We start from the raw sequence: 25,955 nt of genomic DNA, 5'->3' as shown, positions 1-25,955 counted from the left end.
TGCCTGTCATTACTTCAAAAATAAAAGATTTTTATATCCCTTTAAGCCATCCTTTTTCAATTATGAAAATGCTATAAGCTTAACTTGCTAGTTAAAGGTTTCTTGGAAAATCAAGTAAAAAACATTTTGATTTTCAGTTAGAAGGCTAGCTTCTGTTCTTGATTTCAAGTTAGTGAATAACCATTCAAGGAAATTCTGGTACTTCAGAGCAAATAGAAAAGATTCTAAAAAGAAATTAATGTCCATCAGCCCATTTTATATTTCATCCCATGCCCTCAATACTTTAGCCAAAAAGCACTCATTAAACAACCTCTCTGTGTCAGGCACTGTTCTACACGCTGGGGACACAAAGAAAGGCAAAGCTCAGTACTTGCCCTCAAGAACCATGCATTCTAATGGAGCTGACAACATGTAATTCAGTAGGGAGATACTAGATTGATACAGAACAAATTAAGGAAATCTGAAAGAGCAAGGAAGGAGCAACTTGAGGATGAGGAAAGGCCTCTTGTAGAAAGTTTAATCTGAGCTTTGAAGAAGTCATGGAAATGAAGATGTGGAGGTGAGGGTGTTGGGCATTACAGGCACAGGGTACACACTGCAAAGACATGGAGACAGGAGATAGGGTTATGTTTAATGAACTGCAAGTAGGCCATATTTATGGAGCATAGAATATATGGAGAGAAATAAGGTATAAGAAGAATAGAAATGTATGAAAAGGCCAGGTTATAAAAACTTTTAAATGCCAAACAGAGGACTTTGTATTCAATCCTGAAGGTGAGGACATTGAAACTCAAAGAACAGGTGAGTAAAAAGAGTCAGACCTTCATGTTAGTTCTTGAACAGAGATGAGAAAACCAAGCCCCACAAAAGCCAAATTTTGACATCTACACCAGAATGAATGATGATCAAAAAATCCACTGTGAAACTACAGCAAGTGACTATACAAATGTCAGACAGAAGCTCATAGGCAATAGGAAAGGGGGGAGCCATTGAATAGCATTGTTTTTTTTTTCATTTGTTTGGATCTATTTAATAGTTTCTTGATTTCTCATAAAGGCATTAGCTTCCATTTGCTCCAATCTAATTCTGAAGGAATTATTCTCTTCAGTGAGCTTTTGAAATTCTTTTTCCATCTGCCAAATTGGACTTTTAAAGGCATTCTTCTCCTCATGGGCTTCTTAGGCCTCTTTTGCCATTTGAGTTAGTCTATTTTTTAAGGTGTTATTTTCTTCAGTCAGGTTGTTGAATCTCTTTTCATGATTTTCTTGCATCATTCTCATTTCTCTTCCCAATTTTTCCTCTACTTCTCTTACTTGATTTTCAAAATCCTTCTTGAGCTCCTTCATAGCCTGTAACCAGTTTATATTTTTCTTGGAAGCTTTTGGTGCAGGAGTATTTACTTCATTGTCTTCCTCCTGTTTTATGTTTTGATCTCTTTTGTCCCCAAAAAAGGAATTAAGGTTTGATTGCTGTGCTTGCTTTGCTTCCTTTGCTTGCTCATGTTGCCACTCAACTACTTGACTTTTGAGTCTTTTGCCACAGTAGAACTCTGCTTCCAGAGAGGAGAGCTTTGTCCAAAATTGCTGGGGTTTTCTCAGTTGCCGGAGCTATTACTTGGGTGCCCTCTCAGAAGCTTCCAATGGCTCTGGCACACTGGTCATGCACCCCAGGATCTCCACCCTAAATAGTAATCCAGATCCCAAGCAGGTTAAAGCAAGAGCGATTACCCCTCAGACTGGTGGCTTGGTCCCCCTACAATCTTCAGGCCAGGAGCTCTAAAGCAGCCACATGGCAGAGGCTGCATGGGCTGCCACACCTCAGTCACTTTTCCCTACAGGAGCAGAGGCCAGACCACACTTCCAGACCCCCTGTTACCATAAAGTGTACTGACCTCTCACTTTATCTTTGGCATTTATGGGTTGATAATTCTGGAAACTACCACAGCTACTGGTGATCCACTCTCCTGTAAACAATCTGGGAGAGCAAGGGATAGTTTACCTGTCAGATCTATAAAGAGGGAAAGACTTTATGACAAAACAAGAATTAAAGAGCATTATAAAACGCAAAATGGACAATTTTGATTACATTAAATTGAAAAGCTTCTGTACAAATAAAGCCAATGTCACCAAGATTAAGAGGGAGTGGAAAATCGGGAAAGAATATTTACAACAATATCTCTGATAAAGGCCTCGTTTCTAAAATATATAAAGAACTGAGTCAAAGCTATAAGAATACAAGCCACACCCCAACTGATAAATGGTCAAAGGCAGTTCTCAGAAGAGGAAATTAAAGATATCTATAAGCATATGAAAAAATGTTCTAAATCACTAGTGATTAGAGAAATGCAAATCAAAACAACTCTTAGATACCACATCTCACTGACCAGATTGGCTAATATGACAAAACAGGAAAATGATAAATGCTGGAGAGGATGTGGAAAAATTGGAATACAAATGCATCATTGGTGGAGTTGTGAACTGATCCAGCCATTCTGGAGAGCAATCTGGAAGTATGCCCAAAGGGCTATATATAAGTGCATACCCTTTGATCCAGCAATACCACTGCTAGGACTATATCCCAAAGAGATCAGAGAAATGGGAGGAGGACCGGTATGTACAAAAATATTTATAGCGGATCTTTTTGTGGTGGCAAAGAATTGGAAATCAAGGGGATGCCCATCACTTGGGGAAGAGCTGAACAAGCTGTGGTATATGAATGTAATGGAATACTACTGTGCTATAAGAAATGAGAAGCAAATGGACTTCACAATAACCTGGAGAGACTTATATAAACTCATGCTGAGTGAGAAGAGCAGAACCAGGAGAAATCTCTACACAGTCACAGACACGACATGTGTGACGACCAGCATCAATAGACTGGATCCCTCTCAGCAAGGTAAGGTTATAAGACAACTCCAAAAGACTCATGACTGAAAGAGATACCCACATCCAGAAAAAGAGATGCGGAGTCTGAATGCAGAGTGAAACAAACTACTCACTCTCTTTCTTTTTCTTGTTTTGTTGTGTTTCCTCTTTCCCATGGATCATTCCATCAGTTATAAACCTTCTGTATAACCTGACTAATGATTAATGTGATGATATTTATAGATCCTATATTCGAGTGCATGCCGCCATGATGGGGGGGTGGAGAAGAAGGAGGAGGAGAAAAAATGAAACTCAAGGGACTGTGGAACTGAATGTTGTAAAATAAAAGTAAATAAAAATTTAAAAACAGTAATAAAAAAAAGAATTCACCAATCGCCTCTTGAAAAAGATCCCAAAAAGAAAACTCCTAGGAATAGTATAGCCAAATGCCAGAGTTCCCAGGTCAAGGAGAAAACACTGCAAGCAATCAGGAAGAACCAATTTGAGTACTGTGGAAATGCAATCAGGATAACACAAGACCTAGCAGCTTCTACATTAAGGGATCGAAGGGCTTGAAATATGATATTCTGGAGGTCAAAGGAGCTAGGATTAAAACCAAGAATCACCTCCCCAGCAAAACTGAATATAATACTATAGGGGAAAATATGGTCATTCAATGAAATAGAGAACTTTCAAGCGCTTTTATTTTTTTTTTGCTTTTTGGACAGCAATTGGGGTTAAGTAACTTGCCCAAGGTCACACAGCTAGGGTGTGTGTGTGTGTGTGCGTGTGTGTGTGTGTGTGTTAAGTGTCTGAGGCCGGATCCAAACTCAGTTCCTCCTGACTCTGGGGCCAGCACTCTACTCACTGTGCCACCTAGCGGCCCCCTTTCAAGCATTCTTGATGAAAAAAACAGCTGAACAGAAAATTTGACTTTCAAATACAAGAAGAGAAACATGAAAAGGTAAACAAGAAAAAGAAATCATAAGGAACTTATTAAAGTTGAACTATTTACATTCCTACATGGAAAAACGATAATTTTAACTCAAGACTTTTCTCAGTAAGAGGATAGTTGAAGGGAATATGTATGTGTCTATATGTGTGTGTATGTGTACATATATTTCTATGTATGTATAGGAGGGTGTATGTGTATATAAATATATATGTGAGTGTGGGCATATGTATGTTCATGTATACATAGACAGAGGGCACAGGATGAGTTGAATATGAAGGGATGATACCTAAAATATAAAATTAAGAGGTGAGAGAGGAATTTACTGGGAGAAGGAGAAAGGGATAGGGTAAATTATCTCATATAAAAGAGGCGAGAGAAAATTGTTACAATGGAGGGGAAGAACAGGAAGGTGAAAGGGAATGGGACAACCTTATTTTCACTGAATTTGGCTTAAGGAGGGAATAATAACATACACTCTCAATTGGGTATCTTACCCTACAGAAAACAGGGGGGTTAGGGATAAGAGGGGGGATGACAGAAGGGAGGGCAGATTGGGGGAGAGGGTAGTTAGAAGCAAACATTTTTGAAAAGGGATAGAGTCAAAGGAAAAAACAGAATAAATGGGGGGCAGGATAGGATGGAGGGAAATATAGTTAGTCTTTCACAATATAACTACTATGAATGTGATTTGGGTAACTACACATGTACAACCTATAATGAATTGCTCATCTTCCCAGTGGGGGCAGGTGAAGAGGGAAGAAGGGAAAAAAACCTGGAACTCAAAGTTTTAAAAACAAATTTTTTTTTACATTTTTATATATTTTTAACTGTTTTGGTTTTTTACATGCAACTGGGAAATAAGATGTACAAGTACAGGGGTATAGAAACTCATCATGCCCTAATAGAAAGTTAGGGGGGTAATGGGGGAGGATAGAAGAGAACAAATTGGGGGAAGGGATATTTAGTAGGCTTGCTATTTTGGGGGTGAGGGGTAGGGGAAAGTCAGAGAGAAGAAACTAACTCAAAATCTTGTGGAAATGAATGTTGAAAACTAAAACATAAATAAATTTTTAAAAGAAGAAAAAAAAGAAACAATATATAACATTTATTACATACTTTTTCAAAAAAAGGAGTGTGAAACAGAGATGCATGGTTTCACGCAGAATCCTTTTTGGGTCCTGCATGCTTTTTTTTTTTCATGTCTAAATTCAGAATAAAAAAATATTTTAAAGAATAAAAGGAAAAACAACATTTAAGCAATTGAGTAGAGAATGGGTGGGATTTTGAAGAGCTGAGGCAGGTAACCTATTTATAAGGCTATTACAATAATCCAGGGGAGAGGCAATTAGAGTCTGAAGGAGGGTGATGTCTAAATGAGTGAAGAGAAGGGAATGTATGCAAGGGATATTGTGAAGGTAGAAATGATAAGATATGGTAATGGACTCTAAAACTTCAAGGGATAAAAAAGTGACTTGAAAAACAAATTTTCAGAAAGTCAGATTAAAATATAAAGAGTAAGACAAGAATGGTCAGATACTTGGTAGATAAAATATGTTCCTCTACTATTTCCCTGGTTTTCTCACTTTACATACAACTGGGAAGGAAATGCCCATTTTTTTTTCAGTACTTTCTTCTAGGCATAGTATTATGTACTTAATAGACACTCAAATGCCTACTGCATTGAATTCCACTTGAAATTCAGCTTCAAATCTTCTCCCCATCTTCTAAATTGTCTTTGATCCATGACTTTGGGCAGATCTTCAGGAATAACATCTAGGTATCTGTTATCCTGAAATCTCTGTAAATATTACCATATTCTCTATTATAATAGTCCTTAACTGCCAACAAACTCTTATTCTATGTAAACTAGCAAACACTAATTATGTAAGTGACTCTGGATGCTCAATTTCTATGTCAGCAGAACACAAGCTATGGCAAGTTCTACTAGGTTGTAAAGTCATCTAGCTTTGGGGTTTGTATCTATTATTAGAGAGTAAACCTAGCTGAGTCTAGAGAAACCCACCTCTGCTACCAAGAATATTTCTGGTTTTTTGTTTCTGATTATAGCTACCCATTAAGCTCCCTACTATGGCACACAAAGGGGTTGTGTTTTACAATGGTGAAGGGAGTGCACATATGGATAAAATCATGGATCCCTGAAATACTGATGTCATCATGTATATTTATTTCATTTTAACTGGTTCTGAACAATTCCCTAGAAGCATCATGATTCTGTTAGAAATTGTAGGGGCAATAGGAGTAGAGATCAGCACTAACCAACAGCTCAAAAAAACAAGGTTGGTTGGCCTAAGTAGCTCATTAGGAGTAAGAACCAAAAAAATCTTCCCATTTTTAGCTAAAAATAGGTGTAGAATCATAGGATTTCATGCTAAAATGTCTTTAGAGGTCATCTGGTTCAAACTTCTAATTTTATAGATGAGGAAACTGAAGCCCAAAAAAATGAAGTAACTTATCCAGTCATACAGATATTATAAAGCAATGCTAGGATTAGAAGCCAGGAGTTCTCTCTTCTAAATCCAGGGCTCTTCCGGATGTAATGAAGTACATATATCACAGCATAATCAAATTCATACATTTATGCTTACTACACATTCAAAATTTAACCTAATATTAAACAATACAGGGTATGCATGCTCACACAGCCCAAAGATACAAACCAAAGACTTAAAATGCAAAAAGTCTCATTTTACTGTAGAAACCAAGGAAGAAACCTAATTTAATTAAATATTACATTAAGCAATCATATGCCACTCTCCTTTCTTCTGGTTATCTTTTTTGTTTGTTTTTAATCACACAAAGAACAGTGAGAGGGATGGTTACAAAAAACAACTTAAGATCAATTCATGTTCTATCTCAATCTGAACAGGTAACAATTCAAAAGAGTGAAAGAAAACAATGTTTAGCATGTATTCAGTGATTTTCCCTATTATTTGACTGAAAAAGAAAACTTAATCATTATCTAGGTACAAATACTTATAGCTCCTTTACATAATCAAGTCTCTTCCAAGAACTGGTCTAGGTCTTAGGTCACCTTAGGTCTCTTCATGTTCTAGGTCTAAGATCCTACAATCCTAAAATGCAATGCCTTGTCCCTTAAAGTCATATTTGCTGCCTATAAGTTCCTAGAATTACTATTAAGAAATGTTTTCTATGAATATATTAAATACAAAGATCAAAGAATATTGAGAACAGCTATTTATAACATGTTGTGGGTAATACAAAGCAGCATTAAATATAGGAGTCAGGAGGGGAAGGTGATAAATTCAGTTTTAAAGCAACAGGATAGCCAAATATAAATGTCTAACAGACACCTGGAAATGCAAGATTAGAATTCAGGAGAAAGGTTAAGGCTGCAAATAAAGACTTGTGAGTCAAATACATAATCTCTCATAATTTCACATCTATTATCTTACTTGAGCCTAACAGCTTATGAATAAATAGGGCTAGCTTTCCTTTTTAAGAATGAAGATACTAGGTTTCATTTTGCCTTTGAATTTCCAATGCCCAGCAGCTTCCTAATTAATATCTGTTGAATTTAATTAAATGTTGAGCAATGATTCACAATCAGTTTTTAAAAAATCTGTTAAAAAACACACCTACACAAAAGACCTGCTCTCATGGTCCATTCTGAAATAGTCTGAATTTTAAATGTTTAGGTACTGAAACTGTCATTTCACTAATACAAAGAACTCCCTAACAAGGAAATTCCCTCTACCAAAGCAGGTCAGCACCTCTACAGCTTATATAGTCTTAGAGTGATCTTAAGAAAATGAGAGTTTAAGTAACTTGTACAAAGTGACAAAGAGGGGCACTTGAATCTAGGTCTCCCACTAACAGCTTCCCTCCTGGCTCTCTATCCATTACATACTGCCTCTTTTAAATAGGTAATAATATACTTTGCAATGTGGAAATTCTAGAGTTTATCTTAAGCTTAGATACCTTGGTATATGAATCCAAGGCACTTATTTAGTAGACTCTTGCATCCTCTTGAGTTTTTAGCATTTCTCCTATAATCAGTTATGGTTTTATGTTTGGAAAACACCATTATTGTACATATACTGTTAAATTCAGTTGATGTGTTGGATGGTTTGGCTGAATTGCTTTTTTTCTTCATTTCTTTTTTAATCTTTGTTACAAATGGCTCACTGGGTAGGAGGAAATAGGGATATAATCAGAAATGAAAGCAATGATGACAACAATGTAGCATTTTAAAAAATATACAGAAGGAATTTTAGGTAACAGATAATCAGGAAATATTTTGGAACCAATGTGATAAATTTAGTATATACTTTAAAAAATCAAACTATGTAATGAGATTCATGGTTTTTATACAATACCTTTTCTATTCTTTGCATAAATTATATTAAGTATAATAAGCAGCTAGGTGGTGCAGTGGATAAAGCACCAGACCTGGAGTCAAGAAGCCTTGAATTCAAATCCTGCCTCAAACACATACTAAGTTTTTTCTCAGCCTTAGTTTCCTTATTTTTAAAATGAGGATAATAATAGCACCAACCTTCCAAGGTTGTTGTGAAGATTAAATGAGATAATATGTGTAAAGCACTCTGCAAACTTTAAAGCACTATATAAATGCTAGCTACAAGCAGTAGCTTGTGCTTAGTGGTGTCTGTCAAGTTCATTATAAAAATAATAAAAATTCTTAAATGAAGAACACTATCTACCTCTTGATAGAAAGGTAACTACATATGCAGAATGAGACACATTTCTGTACATGGCCAATATTAGATTGCATGATTATGTATATTTGTTATAAGGGTTTTGTTTTTCCTTTTTTTTCAGTAGGGAGAGAAAAATAAGTGCTTGTTAGTTGAAAAAAAAGTTTTTAAATAAAAAAAAATTTAAGATGATATAAAACCAAAAAGAGACCAATAAAAATTTTAAAGGAAAAAAGTTCCATCGTAAGATTACAGACAATCCCCAACTTACTAATGGGATGAGCAATAGAGCTATGTTATTTGGAGTTCCCTCCAAATTCACATTCCCACAGAAACAATGTTGTACATCGTCCTCACACTCCAAAAAATCTCTATTTAACATATAAAATACCCAAAGTCTTATCATCATGATTCAATTTTTCTACATTCTGTAAACTAAAATACATTCAGAATTCCAACTGGGAACAAGGGATATACTTCCCCCTTCTGGACAAGAAGTAGAAATGTGACGACTGAGTCTCAAGTCACTGATGGAATAATGGGGTCAGATGGATGGATAATGATGGATATACAATGGGGTCAAAAGGGAGAAAAGTGATAATGGGAAAAAAGAGGAACTCTACAGTATATTGCTATAGGAGTGAGACATCCATTCATGTTAGTCTATTATGTTCCTCTCCTTTTTCATATCCAGGACTGACACAAAGGACTAATAGCTGCATAGTAAGGCAGAAGGTAAAAAAATATCTAAACAGAAGGAAGGGGAGAAAATTTAGAACTCAAAATCTTAAAGAAGTGAAGGCTGAAAACTAAAAACAAAGAAGTTTAAAAAAAAGAATATCTAAATAGTACTAACTGTAGAGAAAGACAGAACATGTGAGATATATATTAGCAAACACACAGTAAACTCTTATCAATTCTCTCCTATTATACTAAAATGTCTCACAAAAAATTACTTTTATTCATCTAATTTCCTTTAAAGTCCCATAAAAGGAAGAAAGGCCTTTCACTGCATGTACTATAGGAAGGGTCTGGTTCAGTGGAGTGCAAGGCTCCTATATGCCCCTAGTACACATTAAATGGAAAAGCTTTAACACAAGCAAAATTATTGCAAATGGAATAAGAAGGGAAGTAATTGACTGGGAAAATCTGTTTTATTACAAATACAAAGGTCTGATATCCAAGATGTATATGCAACTAACAAATGTATAATACCAAAACCATCTAAAGAGAAGTGATCAAAGGATGTGAATGACAATGCAAAAAACATAGAAACTATTAATAACAGCATTAAAGAATGCTGCAAATCACTAATAATAACAGAAACAGATCAAAACAACTAAGAGGTTTCATCTCACAAACTGGCCTAAGACAACAAAAAAAAACCGGAAACATGATCCGGCAAGACAGGCACATTAAAAAACTGTTGACAAAGTTAAGAATTGTTATAGTCTTTGTAGAAAGCAATTTGGAATTAGATTAAAACATCTATACTTTTAGAACCAGATACCCCATTGCTAGGCATATACCTCAAAGAGACCAGTGACAAAAAGAAAGGCTCCCTATATGCCAAATGTTTATAGCAATGCTTTTAATTATATCAAAACACTGGAAACATAGTAGATGCTCATGGAATGGCTAAAGCAGGGGTGTGGAACCTGCAGCCTCGAGGCCACACGTGGTTCTCTAGGTCCTCAAGTGCAGCCCTTGGAATCAAAACTGCACAGAACAAATCCACTTAATAAAAGGATTTGTTCTGTAAAACCTGGATGCAATCAAAAGGCTGCACCCAAGGACCTAGACCACATGAGGCCTTGAGGCCACGGAATATTTCTGTTTTATAGGAAATAATAATCATGAGGAATACAATGAAGAATGGGAAAATTTATATGAACTGATACAAAGGGAAGTAAGTAGAGCCAGGAAAATAAGCCAATGACAATGTGAATGAAAACAACTACTACAAAACAAACAAAACTGAATGTTTCAAAATTATAAAAATAAACTTGATTCCAGAGAAGAGATATGAAAAGAGATTTCCCTACCCACTCCTTTGCAGAGGATGAGGAGGTCCAAGGATACAGAATACTGCATATAATGCCAGATTTTTTGATGTGTTGGATCAATTTTGCTGAATTTTTTTCTCTCCTTCTTCTTTTTCTTTCTTTCTAAAAAAGTTCTTTGTTATAAGGGATAAGTCCAGGGGTAGGAGGGATAAAGCAGGGAGGGAAGCCAGAGTAAAGTCTAGGCAATATAAAAACAAAGGATAGCAATAAACCAAAAACTATGTCCTGAAAGTTAAGTAGTAGTTAAAAAAGATATTTCTCAAAGAAAAACATCCAAAAAAAAGTAAAAATAACAAACCTATCAACAACCATATGAAGAATGCTCCAAATCATGAACAGTAAAAAATGCAAGTCAAAATAACTAAGGTTTCATCTCACACTCAGCAAAATTACAGATTGAAAAAAAAAATTACGGGACCAGTCAATGGTGGAAAGATGGGCACACAGAAAACCATATTTTTAATTCCTTGCTTTTCCCCAGTCCTAGAAACATATATGGAAGTGTTATAAATACTTCAGAAGAGATATGAATATCTGCTACTGCTTATTTCCGTGGAAGAAGTTTGATATCTAAATTATCAGACAGGAAAACCTCAGCTGTCAAAGAAACAACATGATACAGTGGTACAGTTCAGAAGACAAGTTCTACTAAACTTTACTTTAGGTAAATTACTTCCCTTCTCCTTAGTTTCCTCATCTTCAAAGAGTTGGACTAGATGGAAATCATTAAGAAAAGAATAGATAACCCCTTGGGATATTATAATCTAATTAGGAATAGGGGATTTTAAAGCTGGACATCTGGTGCTATCCAATCATTTGCTTTATAGGTAAGGAAAATGAGGTGCTAAGGAAAGAAATAACTTCCCCAAATTTACAGATCACTCGACTGGTAAGGTTAGGTGGCTTATACCTGGTACCTCACAGTGAACAGGGTTTAGACATCTCCTTGCACCAGAAAATACTGTCATATGTAAAAGCAAGACCAACTCTATGCTCTGTCATCAAACCATTTGAAAAAATATTTCTACCTTAGCTAACTAACCATTACCACAGAAGGCCCAGAGAGATGGGGGTTGTAGATGCCACCAAAGTCCCTACAATTACTCATCCCTTCTAAATCCCAGAACCTGGGAAGGGGAGACCCTAATCCAGGCCCTCTCAGGGATCTAATGTGAAGGCATCCCTGACCCAGAATCTACTGTCATGTGTGTAAGCAGTACCTACTTCATCTACCCTGTTTCACTGAAGAGTCTGAGAAATACCACCTCAGCCCTCAATAACCATCAAACACCTAAATATCATGTTTTTCACTGCCAAGAACCCCAGCTGAACCAGCACCTTAGATATCAGGCTGACCTAGAGCTGAAAGCGCATTCCACTCACAAATCTCCTGGGGTATTTTTGTCATCACCTGTCATCTTGAAATCAAGTAAAGGATAACGAATCAAATACAACTTTAAAGAGGCATCTGGGGACTCAATTACCAGATATTTAACAACTCCAATACCTGAACTTATCAACTATGCTCACCAAAGGTATTTACCATTTTCACAGAAGATGGCCTATATAAGTTCCAAATAGTGAGCTTTCCCTATTGACAGTGAACTTCTCCAAATGTTCCTATTTAGGAATAGAATTATACCAATTGTAGAAGTCTAAAAAATATATAATATATCCTTAATGATCAATCCAACAATCCATGACAGGCATTTGAATAGGCAGCCCTACATAACTGAGGCAGGTACTATAAATGGACAATGAGTATTGCCCAGAAGTTAACAGGAAAAAAGAGAATAGTTTAGATTGCATTTGGGAAGTGAAGACTGGTTCTAACAATGCTAGGCTGGTTCTTAGCTCAACAAGCTACTTTTTAAACCTATTAATGCTTTCAACACACACACACACACACACACACACACACACACACACACATTCTCAACTCCTCATTTTCTCTCATCCCATATATCCAATCAGCTGCCAAAACTTGCTGTTTCTTCTGCCACAATATCTCTTTTTATTCACAGTGACACTTAGTTCAGAACCTCATTACCTCTTGCTTAAATTATTGCAGTAGCCTCTTAATTGGTCTCCCTACCTTGCTGCCAACAATATTTGGCAGATCCAACCATGTCACTTTCTTACTAAATTTACTCCAGAACCTCTGGATAGCCTCTAGGATCAAATATAAATTCTTCTGTTTACCTTTTGAAGTTCTTCACAATAAGGTCTCAAATGTACAGAACCATACTGTTCATGGGGTTTTCTTGGCAAAGACACTGTAGCAGTCTGCTACTTCATTCTCTAGTAGATTAAGGCACAACAGAGGTTAAGTGACTTACCCAGGGACAGACAGCTAATAAGTGTGTCATGCTGGATTTTATCTTTGGTCTTCCTGAATCCAGGTCCATCACTCTATCCATCGAGCCACCTAGCTACCTAAACCAGAATCTTCTGAGTTCTGTATTCAGAATCTTATGTTGTTGTTTATAGTCATTTTTAGTCACATCTCACTCTTTTAGGGCTTTCCCAGTAAAGATACTGGAGTAGTCTGCCATTTCCTTCTCTAGCTCATTTTACAGATGAGGAAACTCCAGTAAAGTGGCTAAATGACTTGCCCAGGGTCATATAGCTATCATGTATCTGAGGCCAAAGTTGAACTCCGGTCTTTCTGACTACAGACCTGGCATTCCATCCACTGTGTCACCTAGCTGCCCCCCTTCTCAAACTATCTTGTACTTCATTACCCTGTATTTAGTCTCTTTACTTATTCTGTAACTACTTAAATAGTGACTCGCTGTTTTCAATGTTGAAGCAAGGTTTTTGAAAGTAAAAAATTTTTTAAGGCATTGAATCGATATACCCAGAGTATACAGTGCCTGACACATAGTAGGTAGTTAATAATTGTTAATTAACTGATTGAATGCAATGGGGATATTAATAAACTAAAAGAAACAAATATTAATAATTCAGAGATATTTGGAAGATATACATAAACTAGCACAGAATGAAGTAAGCAGTGAACAATTTATAAAATGGCCACAAATGACATAAAGGAAAACAACCCTGAAAGACATCACAACTCTAATCAATGAAGTAACCAAGCTTGACTTCAGAAGGCTGATAGTAAAATAATGTCCCTCCTCTTGGCAGAGAAGAGATGGCCCAAAATTCAATAAACACTGTTAAGACACTGACAGGGTGGGGCGGAGTCAAGACGGGCAGAGTAGAAGCAGGACCTCCGCTGGGCTCCAGCTTCCACCTTCCCCAATCCATGTAAAAGGGGACTCCAAACAAACTTTGGAGCTGTGGAACCCACAAAATGACATGGAGAAGCTAACCTCCTGCTGAGGACAGCCCGGCAGGCCTGCAGGAATCGGCCAGCGCAGCACTCTGGGAGCTGAGCCCAGCCCCACACTGAGGCTTTAGCCCCAGGACAGGCCTGACCAGCTGCGGGCTGGAGGGACTACAGATCAGCAGCAGCTGTGGCCGTTTCCAGATTTGTCAACACATAGATGCGAAGGACAAAGTGAGAGGTCAGTGCGGTCTGGACTTTGGGACCCAGTAAGTGGGAGTGCGTGACTTTTACCCCCCGGGGCGAGAAGCCACTGAGCCACCGACACAGCCAGGCAGCGCCACATGGCAGCTTCAGCTCTTGGCCTGCAGAGAGTAGGAGGACCAAGCACCAGTCTGAGGGGTAATCGCTCTTGCTTTAACCTGCTTGGATCTGGATTGTAGTCTAGGGTGGAAGTCCTGGGGTGTGTGTCCAGCTTGCCAGAGCGTGTGGGGACCTCAGAGAGGGCACCCATCTAATACCTCTGGCAGCTGAGAAAACACAAGCGTTTGGGACAAAAGCTCCCCTGTCTGGTGGCAGAGTCCTACTGTGGCAAAAAGCCCAGGGGTCAAGTGACTAGGGGCGACATAACCAGGCAAAGGAAACAAAGCAGACAAAAGATTCCAACATTAGATTCCTATTTTGGGGACAAAAGGGAGAAAAGCATGGAACAGGAGGAAGACTAAAGTCAGAATTCCTGCACCAAAAGCTTCAAAGGAAAATACAAGCTGGTTACAGGCCACAGAGGACCGACCTTAAGAAGCAGATAAGAAAAGTGGAGAAAAATTGGGAAGAGAAATGAGAACAACGCAAGAAAATTATGAAATGAGAGTCAACAGCCTGAATGAGGAAAATAGCACCTTAAAAAACAGACTAATTCAAATGGCAAAAGAGGCTCAAAAAGGCAATGAGGAAAATGCCTTAAAAGGCCAAATTTGCCAGATGGAAAAAGAATCTCAAAAGCTCAATGAGGAGAATCATGGCTTCAGAATTAGATTGGAGCAAATGGAAGCTAATGACTTTATGAGAAATCAAGATGCTATTAAACATATCCAAACAAATGAAAGAATAGAAGGCAATGTGAAATATCTCACGGGAAAAACCACTGACCTGGAAAATAGTTCCAGGAGAGATAATTTAAAAATTATTGGACTACCTGAAAGCCATGATCAAAAAAAGAACCTAGAAATCATCCTCCAGGAAGTTCTCAAAGAAAACTGCCCTGATGTTTTAGAACCAGAGGGCAAAATAGAGGTTGAAAGAATCCACTGATTACCTCCTGAAAAAGATCCCAAAAAGAAAACTCCTAGGAATATTATAGCCAGGTTCTGGAATTCCCAGATTAAGGAGAGAATATTACAAGCAGCCAGGAAGAAACAATTTGAATATTATGGAAACACAATCAGGATAACCCAGGATCTGACAGCTTCTACACTGAGGGATCGAAGGGCTTGGAATATGATATTCCGGAGGTCAAAGAAGCTGGGATTAAAACCAAGAGTCACCTACCCAGCAAAACTGAATATCATGTTTCTGGGGAAAATATGGTCATTCAGTGGAAAAGAGGACTTTCAAGCATTCTTGCTGAAAAAACCAGAGTTGAATAGAAAATCTGACATTCAGATACAAGAAGCAAGAGAAGCATGAGAAGGTAAACAGGGAAAAGAAATCATAAGGAACTTATCAAAGTTGAACTATTTACATTCCTACATGGAAAAACAATCATTGTACCTTATGAAACTTTTCTCAGTATGAAAACAGTTGAAGGGAATAGAAATATATATATATATATGTCTATATAGGAGGGTATATGCGCATATGAATACATATGTGAATTGTGTACATATGTTTACAGGTATACACTGATTGAGGGCACAGGACCAATTTAACAGGAAGGGATGATTTAAAAGGTGAAATTAAGAGGTGAGAGAGGAATATAATGAGAGGAGATGGGGGGAGACAGAATGGGGTAAACTATCTCATATAGAAGAGAAAAGGAAAAATGGTTACAATGGAGGGGAAGAATAGGAAGGCAAAAGGGTCAACCTTATTCCCATTGAATTTGGCTTGAGGAGGGAGTGAAATACACACTAAGTATCTCACCCTCCAGGAGAGTAGGGGGGAAGGGGATGAGAGGGGGAATAATGGAAGGGAGGGCAGGCTGGGGGGGGAGGGAAGTTGGGAGCACCCACTTTCGAAAAGGGACAGGATCAAAGTAGAGAATAGAACAAGTGGGAGATGGGATAGGAGGGAGGGAAATATAGTCAGTCTTTTACAATACATTTACTATGTTATTGTTTTGCATTAGCCACACATGTACAACCTATACTGAACTGCTTATCTTCCCAGTAATGGTGGGAGACAATGGAGGAAGGGAATGTGTATGGAATTCAAAGTTTTAAAATCAAATACTCAAATATACATATATATATATATACACATATATATGTACATATATACGGTATATACTATTATTAATACTATTTTACATGTAATTTGGAAATAAGATATACAGGCACTGGGGCATAGAAATCCACTGGAAAAGTCGAAAGGGTTATGGGAGAAAATATGGGAGAGAGCAGATTGGAGGAGGGGATATCCTGTGGGACTGCTATTTTGGAGCAGCGGGTAGGGGAAAAACAGGGAGAAATTTTGTAACTCAAAATCTGGCGGAAATGAATGATGTAAATCAGAAGTTAATAAAGCATTTGAAAAAAAAAAAGACACTGACAGGGTTTTGGTTTGTTTAACAATGCTTCCTTGTTGCAAGGGAGAGTTTTAATTTTCTTTTTTAAAAAGAATTCAAGTATCAGGTGACTCCATGGGCAAGAGAGATAGGTACAAAGTGGTCACAAAGACTATATTGTATGTCCTATGATAATCTACACACAGTAACTGATGAAAAAGGTTACAGAAGAAATATATGACCCAAATAGAACATAGGTCAAGGTATGTGTTAAGAATGAGAATGAGAGATAAAAGGCGAAGTGCTCTAGGACCTGTACCCATAAAATGTACAACAGACCTAAAGGAAGGTCTTCAGAACATCAAGATGAAGATGATGAAGATGATGATGATGATAAAAGCACTTATACAGCATCTTCTATGTTCCAGGCACCATGCTAAGTGCTTTGCTTGACAACAACTCTGGGAGGTAGGTGCTATAATTATTCCCATTACAGATGTTAAATGACTTGGTCAAAGTTACACAGCCAGCGAATATCTGAAGCCATATTTGAACTCAGTTTTCCAACTCCAGGCCCCGCATTTAATCAACTGTAATACCAGTTGGTTCTAGTTTATCCTTTATTTAGAAGTTATGGAAAGAATCACACAAAATGAAAAGTGCTGGATGGATTAATCTGCATTAATGAGATTATAGAGCTATTTAAGAATAACCTCATATATAACCTTCTTACTAACAAGGCAAACCTTTTTATTCTTCATGAACAACCATCACAATGCCTGCAGCTTCTCTTTCCCCAAATCCCCCATACTAATTCCTTTTTCAAACACCCTAAAATCAATCCAGCTTCCAACTATACTGAGAAAAGGTCAACCCTCTTCTCCCCTATTTTATTCTCTCCTCCTTTGCTCCAATCTCTGAAGAAGAAACAGCATTTCTCCTTGATCCTCTCTTTCCTTCGCTCTAGGAATTTGTTCCTGCAGTCACTTTGTCTCTTTCATCTTCAATCTTTTCTCATCTACTGGCCTCTGTCTACACATATTCCTAGGTTTCCCTCATCTTAAAAAGTTTTCTCTTGATACTGTGATCCCCTCAAGCTATCATGACACAGCTTTCCTCTCTTTCACAGTTGAACTCATTTTTCTTCACTCACTGCCCTCTCTTTTTCACTTCCAACGCATCTTTCAATTGCTTGCAATATGGTCTTTGATTCTATAACTTGACTTAAGTTTCTCTGAGATTACAAATTATTTTTTAATTAAATATGAAGGTTTTCTCTCAGTCCGTCTCTTCCTTAACCTTGCAGTTTTGACACCTTTGACCATCACCTCTTCCTAGAAACTCTCTTATCTCTCCGGAGTATCCTGTGCTCAACAGGTTCTACTTCTACCTATCGTATCACCCCTTCTCAGTCTCCTATACTAAGCTGTTATACATCTCTCACAGTCCAGGTATTGGAATTTGCTGAGACTCAAACTCTCTTCTTTGGTAACTTCATCAGTTCCCATAGTTTTAATGACCATTTTTATGCAACCAATTTTGTCTTTCTTTTTAGCAAAAGAAGTACTTCATAAATGCTTACTGCAAGCCTGGTTGACTGTAGATAAATTCCAAATGTATCCATCCAGCACCAATCTCCTTCCATAACTACAGTCCCACACCATCATTTATCTGCTAGTACTTCCATCTAGCATCCTCTTGACATCTCAAACTCAACATTTCCAAAAGAGATCTTCTCTTCTCCTCCCTCCCACCGCCAAATTTCATTGTTACTGTTGAAAGGCACCACCATCCTAGTTTTAAGGTCATTCTTCATTCTTCCCTAATCCTCCATCAGTTTTCTAGCCTTGCATTCACAACTCCTGTACTGGTCCCTTCTCTCCACTCACATGGCCACTACCCTGGTTCAGACTGTCATTACTCAGATTGTCATTCCACAAGAACCCTCTTATTGGTCTCCTTACTTCTAGTCTTGTTCTAATCTAATCCATACTCCATAAAACTTCCAAAATAATCATCACATGGTCACAAACATTTCAATGACTTGCCCCAAATGCCTCAGTGGTTCTCTAATGCCTCTAAAATAAAATACGAACTCCTTTGCTTGGCATTTAAAGCACTCCATAATTGCACTCTAACCTGCTTCTATTCTCTATCCATTCTCCCTGCCTCTGGTCTCTCCCTTCCCCAATTCATTCTCCAGTCAGCTGAACAGGTCTAATTGAGTCAAACCCCCACTACATAAACTCTAGTGACTACCTATTACAGGATCATTGGGTCACAGATTTAGAGCTAGAAGGAATCATACATATACATACATACATACATACATATATATATATACATATATGTAACATCGAGTCATTTACAGATGAGAAAAATGAAGAATGGAGAGGCTAAGTAACTAGCCCAGGTTCACAAAGTTAGTGTCTATGGCAGAATTCAAACTCAGGTCTGCTTGACTCCAAGTCCACTAATCTATTCACCACTCTAAGCAGCCTCTCAGAATCAAACATAGATTCAGTCAGTCAATAAGCATTAGGGGTACAAAAAAAGGCAAGACAGTCGCTGCTCTCAAGGAGCTCACGAGCGAATGGAAGAAACAATATGCAAACAATAATGCATAAACAAGTTATTAGGAAGATAAATGGAAAATGATTAATAAGGGAAACGTATTAGAATTAAGAGGGATTAGGAAAGCTTTCCCATAGAAAATGACAGCTGGAACTTAAAAGAAACCAAGGTAGCCATGACAGTCAGAAAAAATGCCCAGAAGCCCAGAGATGGAGTACCTTGTTTACAGACCAGCAAGAAAGTCATTGTCATTGGAATGAGGAGTACATAGAGGGGTATAAGGTATAAGAAGACCAGAAGCTATGTGGGGGTAAGGAGAGGGCTGGTTATAAAGGGATCCAAACAGAAGACTCTGAATTTCATTCTGGAAATGATAGGGAACCACTGGAATTTGTTGCAAGGCAGGAGGAGTGGTGGTGACATGATCAGATCTGAACTTTAGTGGCTGAATGGAGGACAGACTAGACTAGATGGAGACTTGTGACACATAGACCAATTAGTGGGCTATTGCCTGTCCAGGCAATGAGGGCTTGGACCAAGATGATGGTGATTATCATATGAGAAAGGGACATATTTGAGATATGCTACAAAGGTGAAATCAACACCCTTTGCAACAGATTGGATATGGATATGGGGGATGAGAGATAATATGGAGTTGAGGTATTTACATGCCAAATTCCTCTATTTGCTATCTAATGCCTTTCCCAACTCAGTCCCAACCTCTTTCCAGGTTTATAACACATCATTCCCTTTCATGCACTCTACAATCCAGCCAAACTGGCTTTCTTCTTGTTCTCACACATAAAATGTCATCTCCTGAATCCCTCTGTCCTGGCTGTTCCCCACACCTGGAATGTACCACCTCCCTCACCTCTCTTAGAGTTCCTAGAATTCCTTAAAGGATTAAAGCACCACGGTCCTCTGCATGAAGCCTCTTCCTGATCCCATCAGTTTATAATGTCTTCCCCTTTGTATTACTTAGTATTGATTTTACATATGTAAAATATGTTGCCTCTCTACATATGTAATGTGCCTCGCCTAACACATGTAATATGATCCTGGGGCAGGGATGCCTTTGTTTTTGTCTTTATATTCCCTGCACTTGGCAGTGTCTTATACACAGAGCACTTAATAAATAACTTGCTGATTGATTTATTTTAATGCACACTGAAATTTCAGTCAAGCCTATTTACTACCTGTTGCTGGAATTTAGCATTCTACCTTCCACATCCACACCTCTGCAAAGCCTGTCTCTTCCTTCACAGTTCAGTTCAGGCGCCATCTCCACTAAGAAGTCTTTCCTAATGCTCCCCCAACAGCTGTACTCTCTCCCTTCCTAAATTCATCTATGCATCTAATATATCCTTCAGAAGCTTGTATATTCTGAGGGAAGCAATGTTTCATTTTTGTCCTTGATTAAAGTTTCACAGAGGAGTATGCATTTCAAATTCACTTTAAGAGTGTCGGTGGGAATCCTCAGAAAGGGGAAATAGAGAATACATTCCAGATATTAGGGAAAATCAGTGTTTCATTTCTGTCTTTGAATCCCTAGTGCCTAGCACAGTGCTTTGCATTTATCTGGTCAGCACTGATGCTTTTACTGGGTTAAGGTACTCCCAGGGAGGAAACTCCTACTAATGTGGACGGACAACTACTGTGTGATTTATAGACTCTCAGAGAGTAGATCAGGACACTGAGTGGCAATGAGTGACATGCACAGGAACACAACAACTGCATGCCTCAGAGATATGGTCCAGATCTTCCTGACTGCTAGGCTGGCTTTCTAAGCACTTACACCTCTCTCTTGGCATACAACAGATGTTTAAATAAACTTTTGATGAATTGGCTATAGGTAGTAAGTGGTAGAATCAGGTTATGATCAAGACAGGACTGGGCTAAACAAACTCTGAAGTCCCTTCCAACTCTAAGACTCTAACAATTCTATGTATTCCCTATTGCCTCTTTGAGCTCTAATCATACGACCATGATAAAGTATTAAAAACACAGCTTATAACCTGTAACATCATTAAAAGCAATATAAGAACGTTTCAGGTGGATGTAATCTGATCAAAGTGAAAAAAGCAGGATATCAAAATAAAAATAATCAACAATTATTACTAACTGTAAGGATAAAGTGTTGGCTATATTGATGAATGTGCTATATTCTGAATTCAAGACATTTTTTTAATTCCAAAAGTTTCAAATTCTTCCACTTAAAAACAGTGACAGCGATCACTGAAATAATAAAAACATGACATCATCATCGTATTGTACTTCTACTCCCAGTTTTACTTCTCTTAATATAATTCCACAAAATACATATGAGGTTAAAGAAAAAGTCTCACTGTGCATTCATGTTACATTTCTTTAGTTTCTCTTCCAAGCTGTGTAAGTCTCTGAGATCTGCTCCCACAATGGCAAATCTATTTGAATCCAAGACATGTCCATCTGCAAACAGAAAAAGGTATAAAATGCAACTCTTTCTCTAAAGTAGTGAGATATTTAAAAAAAAAAAAAAATATATATATATATATACATTCTTATTTTAAAAGCCCTTTAATCTCCTAAATGTACATCTTTCCCAAGATTCTTCTATGGTGGACAGGTACTCCCTCCAGCATGAGCCATGGCAGTATAAGAAATTACCTATGTTAGGATTCTTCTCCTTATAAAAATCAGGAAATTATATATATATGTATAACATCTGTATGTACGTATATGTGTATGTTAAAAATAATTTACTATTTGCCACAATTTCTTTTAAACAAAAATAGACTAATTTATTCTATTTTGCTTCAAAATGTCCCCTACCCTCTTTTATCCGATGGTTATTTGAGACCATCACAACCACTACTCTAGAGGTGCACTTATGTATCATTTCCACAGATTTCAGCCACCAACCAGAAAGAAAGACACACAATACAGAGCTCCGGGAGAAGCAACACAACATACAACATTAACATCGTGGGAGTGACATTATCTGAATTCAAGGAACCTTACATATGAAATGGTTTTGTTTGTTCCACAGGCCTCCCTCTTAATCTAGATTATTATTTGCATCCTTCCAAAGGGATTTCAGGGTGTGGATCAGGAGTGAAGAAAAAACGACATTGCAAACTAGCCTTGTGGTGGGAATACAAGATGGGGAAGAGAAGACTGGCATCATAATATAATGGGAATCTATTTGGAAAAAGAGGATGGAATTTGCAGACCTAACCAATACTGTCATGGCCTATGCAACAAATTTTCATATACATATACATATATATGTGTGTGTGTACATATATGTACATATACATATATATTTATATATACATACACATATATATTCATTCCAAACTTTTTGTACTAAGAGAAATACATTTTAATTATAAATGTGCTTTTAGAATTTAGAAATAGATTTATCTGTTCCTTACAAAAGTTTCAAAATATACATTTTAGTTGTGACACATGTACACAAAATTCCAGGAGACTCCTTGGAGGAAAGGACCAAGTCTTGTTCATTGTTTATATTTTGCCCACAAACTAGTATCTTACCTTTGTGTTTCACCTTGCGGAAAGTAACTTAATAAATGTTTTATAACCTAAAGGAATATAAATGCTTAAAACTATGAAAATACATTTCATTGATTTGGTCTTAACAGTTGTTTAAAATGTGCCACTCATAATCACATAGGAACAAATTCGAAGATGAAAAAAAAAGACCTCTTTAACATATAAACTTAGGACAACTATCTCTGTAGCTACCAATCCTAAATCCACATGATAGCTTGAGTCTCCCTGGAAATATATGCATAACAAAATCTACTCTTGACTCCCAGTTCACAGTCCATGGCAAAAATACCAACTTGTTTATCAGAATTAGCTGACTTTTCCATATTATTGGAATGAGAAGTTTGTTTTAGATTCTTCCCAGATCAAACATACAAAAGGACCGAACTAAAATGACTCAAAACAAATTTGTAGCTTTTACTGTAAAAGCCAATGAAATATTTTTTGCTATATATTGCCCTGGAGTTCTCAAAATACTTCCTTTTTGATTAGATATTCAATTAGTAATAAAGACCAAGAAGTATTTGAGTGTCTATAAAATACAAGGGATTGGTAGGTGGTGCAGTGGATAGAGTACAGGGCCTGGAGTAAGGAAGACCTGAATTCAAATATGGTCTCAGATATTTAATAGTTATGTGACCCTGGGAAAGTCAATTTCCTCACTTGTAAAGCACTTAACACAGTGCTTGGTATATATGGTATGCACTAAATAAATATTAGCTATTACTATTATTATTTTACAAGGCAATATATTAGGGCTATGAAGGACATTTTAAAAGTAGATTATATAGGAACCTTATCCTTAAAAGTCTTATTAAGGAAACTAGGCACAGATACATAAAAGGATAACAAAAAAAAGAGTAGGGAGGAGGAGTCAGGAAAACAAAAGTTATTTGAAAATATGGGGAGAGAAGGGTGGGGTAAGACAAAAGCATAATTCCATAACACATCAATCTGGCCAGTGCAGGGCGAGTAATGGAAAAGAATACGTTGGGTCAGATGGTAGAAGGCAGTGAATGCAAAGGTCAGATAGAGTGAGGGAGGTGTGCAGAGATCTTTTATAGGAAATAAAACGTGATGTAGAATACATAGAACATATTTTCAATAACTAATATAATGATGCTGATGGAAGAACTTCAGGCTGAATATAAGACAGGATATAGATTCTTTCTACTTTAGCAATATAAGGACACTCGTGGTAACATGAACAATTCAGTTCCATAGGCCTACCTGGTCATTTCTCATCCTGGATAACTCTTAACATCTGCTGAAGCTATCACAAAACCACACTCACTGAATCTACTGCAAATTCCTGCTAGCCAAACTCAACCAAGCACTCACTATTAAAATGTAATCCTATTTTTTAAATTTCTATTCCTTTTTCTATTATTCTGTTAATCCTCTAAACTACTTAATGCCTTTAGATATTACTTCTTATTTTAAAGACAGAAATCGCCTAACAAAAAGGAGCTTCTTCTATGCCTTTCCTCCTTGAGTTGTCCTTACTTCGTTTCTGGGAAAGAAATACTTTTCCATACCAAATCTAATATCTCTCCTTGTACCCTTTATCTCATGCCTCTTTTACCCCCTTTAGGGCTTTGTTCTTCTATTAATCATTCCCTTTTTCTCAAGCATCTCCCATCTCCCTGTTGGCTCCTTTCCCTCTGTCTACAAACATGTTCAAATAAGTCCTTGACTCATCTCTCCTTTGGTGATTTCAGCCATTTCCATGGTTTCAATAATGATACAATCTATACATCTCTAATTTATATCTCCAGCCCCAACCTCTCCTAAATCCATCCTCCCATAAACTTCCTACTTCCTTTCCCAAACTAACATCCTCTCTCTTGTTATAATGGGAATGGGAATTTGAAGATCTTTCCTGTCCCTTAATAGACCTAGGGGGGAAATTGAAGACCTTCCCTGCTTTGAGAGTAAACTTTGCTCCCTAATAGGCTGAATATATATCATGTGCAGCCTTTGATGGAGGGAATTTGCTGAAGGGTGCAGCAGAGCCCATAGGAAGCTTCCCTGCTGCGAAGATAAACTCTGCCCCCCCAATAGGCTGAATGTAGTCACATGGAGCCTGTGGTAGGAAGAGTTTGCTGAAATGAAGCAAAGCCCACAGGAAGCTTGAAATCAGTGGGAGAGAGAGGTGCTCAGGCAAGGAGACAGAGGTTTGTGAGTAAGTAATGATCTTGTATTGGTTTGTGGGAAGGCTAAAGGCTGCTGTGGCTCTCAGTGTTATTATGGCTTCTTAATATCTTTGGTACTATGATGGAATTGGGCTTACTGGTTTGGGGACTCAGTTTTCTGGTGTCTAAATAAATGTTTCAGTTCTGTCTTCTACCTGGAGAAATCTGTTATGTTTTGCGATTGAATATCATGTGATATTTATAGTCACATATTTATCATGATCGTGGGCACTGTAAATATTGCATTGGCAATACACTTGCTTCCCCTTTATTGATCAAACTTTTAGAAATCTCCATTTCAACAAACATTTAGCATCAAATGCATACTGTAAGCAGATCACTAAGGAAGATACAATGTTAAATAAATGTCAACCTTCTCCTCATGAAGCTCACAGACTAATAAAGAGATAAGGCACACCATAAAGATTGCTATGATAACAACAAATTACACAAGTATGTTAGAAGCTACAAAACTAAGTGCCATGGGAGATTTTTAAAAAGAAGTTCATTATAAAAGAGAGGGGGGAAAAGAGATTCAGGAGTGTCATGCATGAATTAGGATTGGAAATGACCTATAAAGAGAAGGAGGAATTCTGAGAAGAAGGAAATGAACAACATTTCAAGTATAAGAAATAGCACCAGCAGTAAAGGAGAAACAGGAGGTGAGAGAGGTCAGATTGTGGGAAACCTAATCGCCTGCTCTTCAACCCTTTGTAATGCAAACTCTCCCACCACTGCAATGAAACTGCTCTCTCCAAGCTCAGGAATTACCTGGTTGTCACCAAACTCAGTGGCCCTTTTTTTTTTTAAACCTTTCATCCTTCTTGACCTCTCCTGAAGCATCTGCACCGTTGACCAACCTTCCTTTTGGATGTGCCACACTCTCGTGGTTTTCCTGCTTCCCTTTTCTGCCTTCTTTGCTGAGCCTAATGATCTTCACACCCTTAAGTATCAATACTCCCTCTCCAAGGGCAACGTTCTTAATATTCTTTCACACACACACACACACACACACACACACACACACACACACAC

The 25,955-nt window shown here is 37.5% G+C and overlaps 1 protein-coding gene across 4 annotated transcripts in view; it reads right to left on the bottom strand.

The window, feature by feature from the left end:
- The window catches only part of LCMT1 (leucine carboxyl methyltransferase 1), an 84,324-nt gene that overhangs the window by 22,543 nt on the left and 35,826 nt on the right, over positions 1–25,955 (bottom strand). For all 4 annotated transcript variants that reach the window (XR_011172095.1, XM_069106266.1, XM_069106283.1 and 1 more), the window contains one exon: positions 21,519–21,621. Coding sequence is in view for 3 of the 4 variants with exons in the window: in XM_069106266.1 (XP_068962367.1) it covers positions 21,519–21,621 (103 nt within the window). In the remaining variant the exon portion in view is untranslated. The remainder of the gene's footprint in view (positions 1–21,518; positions 21,622–25,955) is intronic.

Source organism: Petaurus breviceps, unplaced genomic scaffold (genome assembly GCF_028583685.1).
Source record: "Petaurus breviceps papuanus isolate PSGF00001 unplaced genomic scaffold, PetGlider_PUasm1.0 138, whole genome shotgun sequence".
Taxonomy (NCBI): Eukaryota; Metazoa; Chordata; class Mammalia; order Diprotodontia; family Petauridae; genus Petaurus; species Petaurus breviceps.
This window is presented reverse-complemented; position numbering and strand designations above follow the sequence as displayed.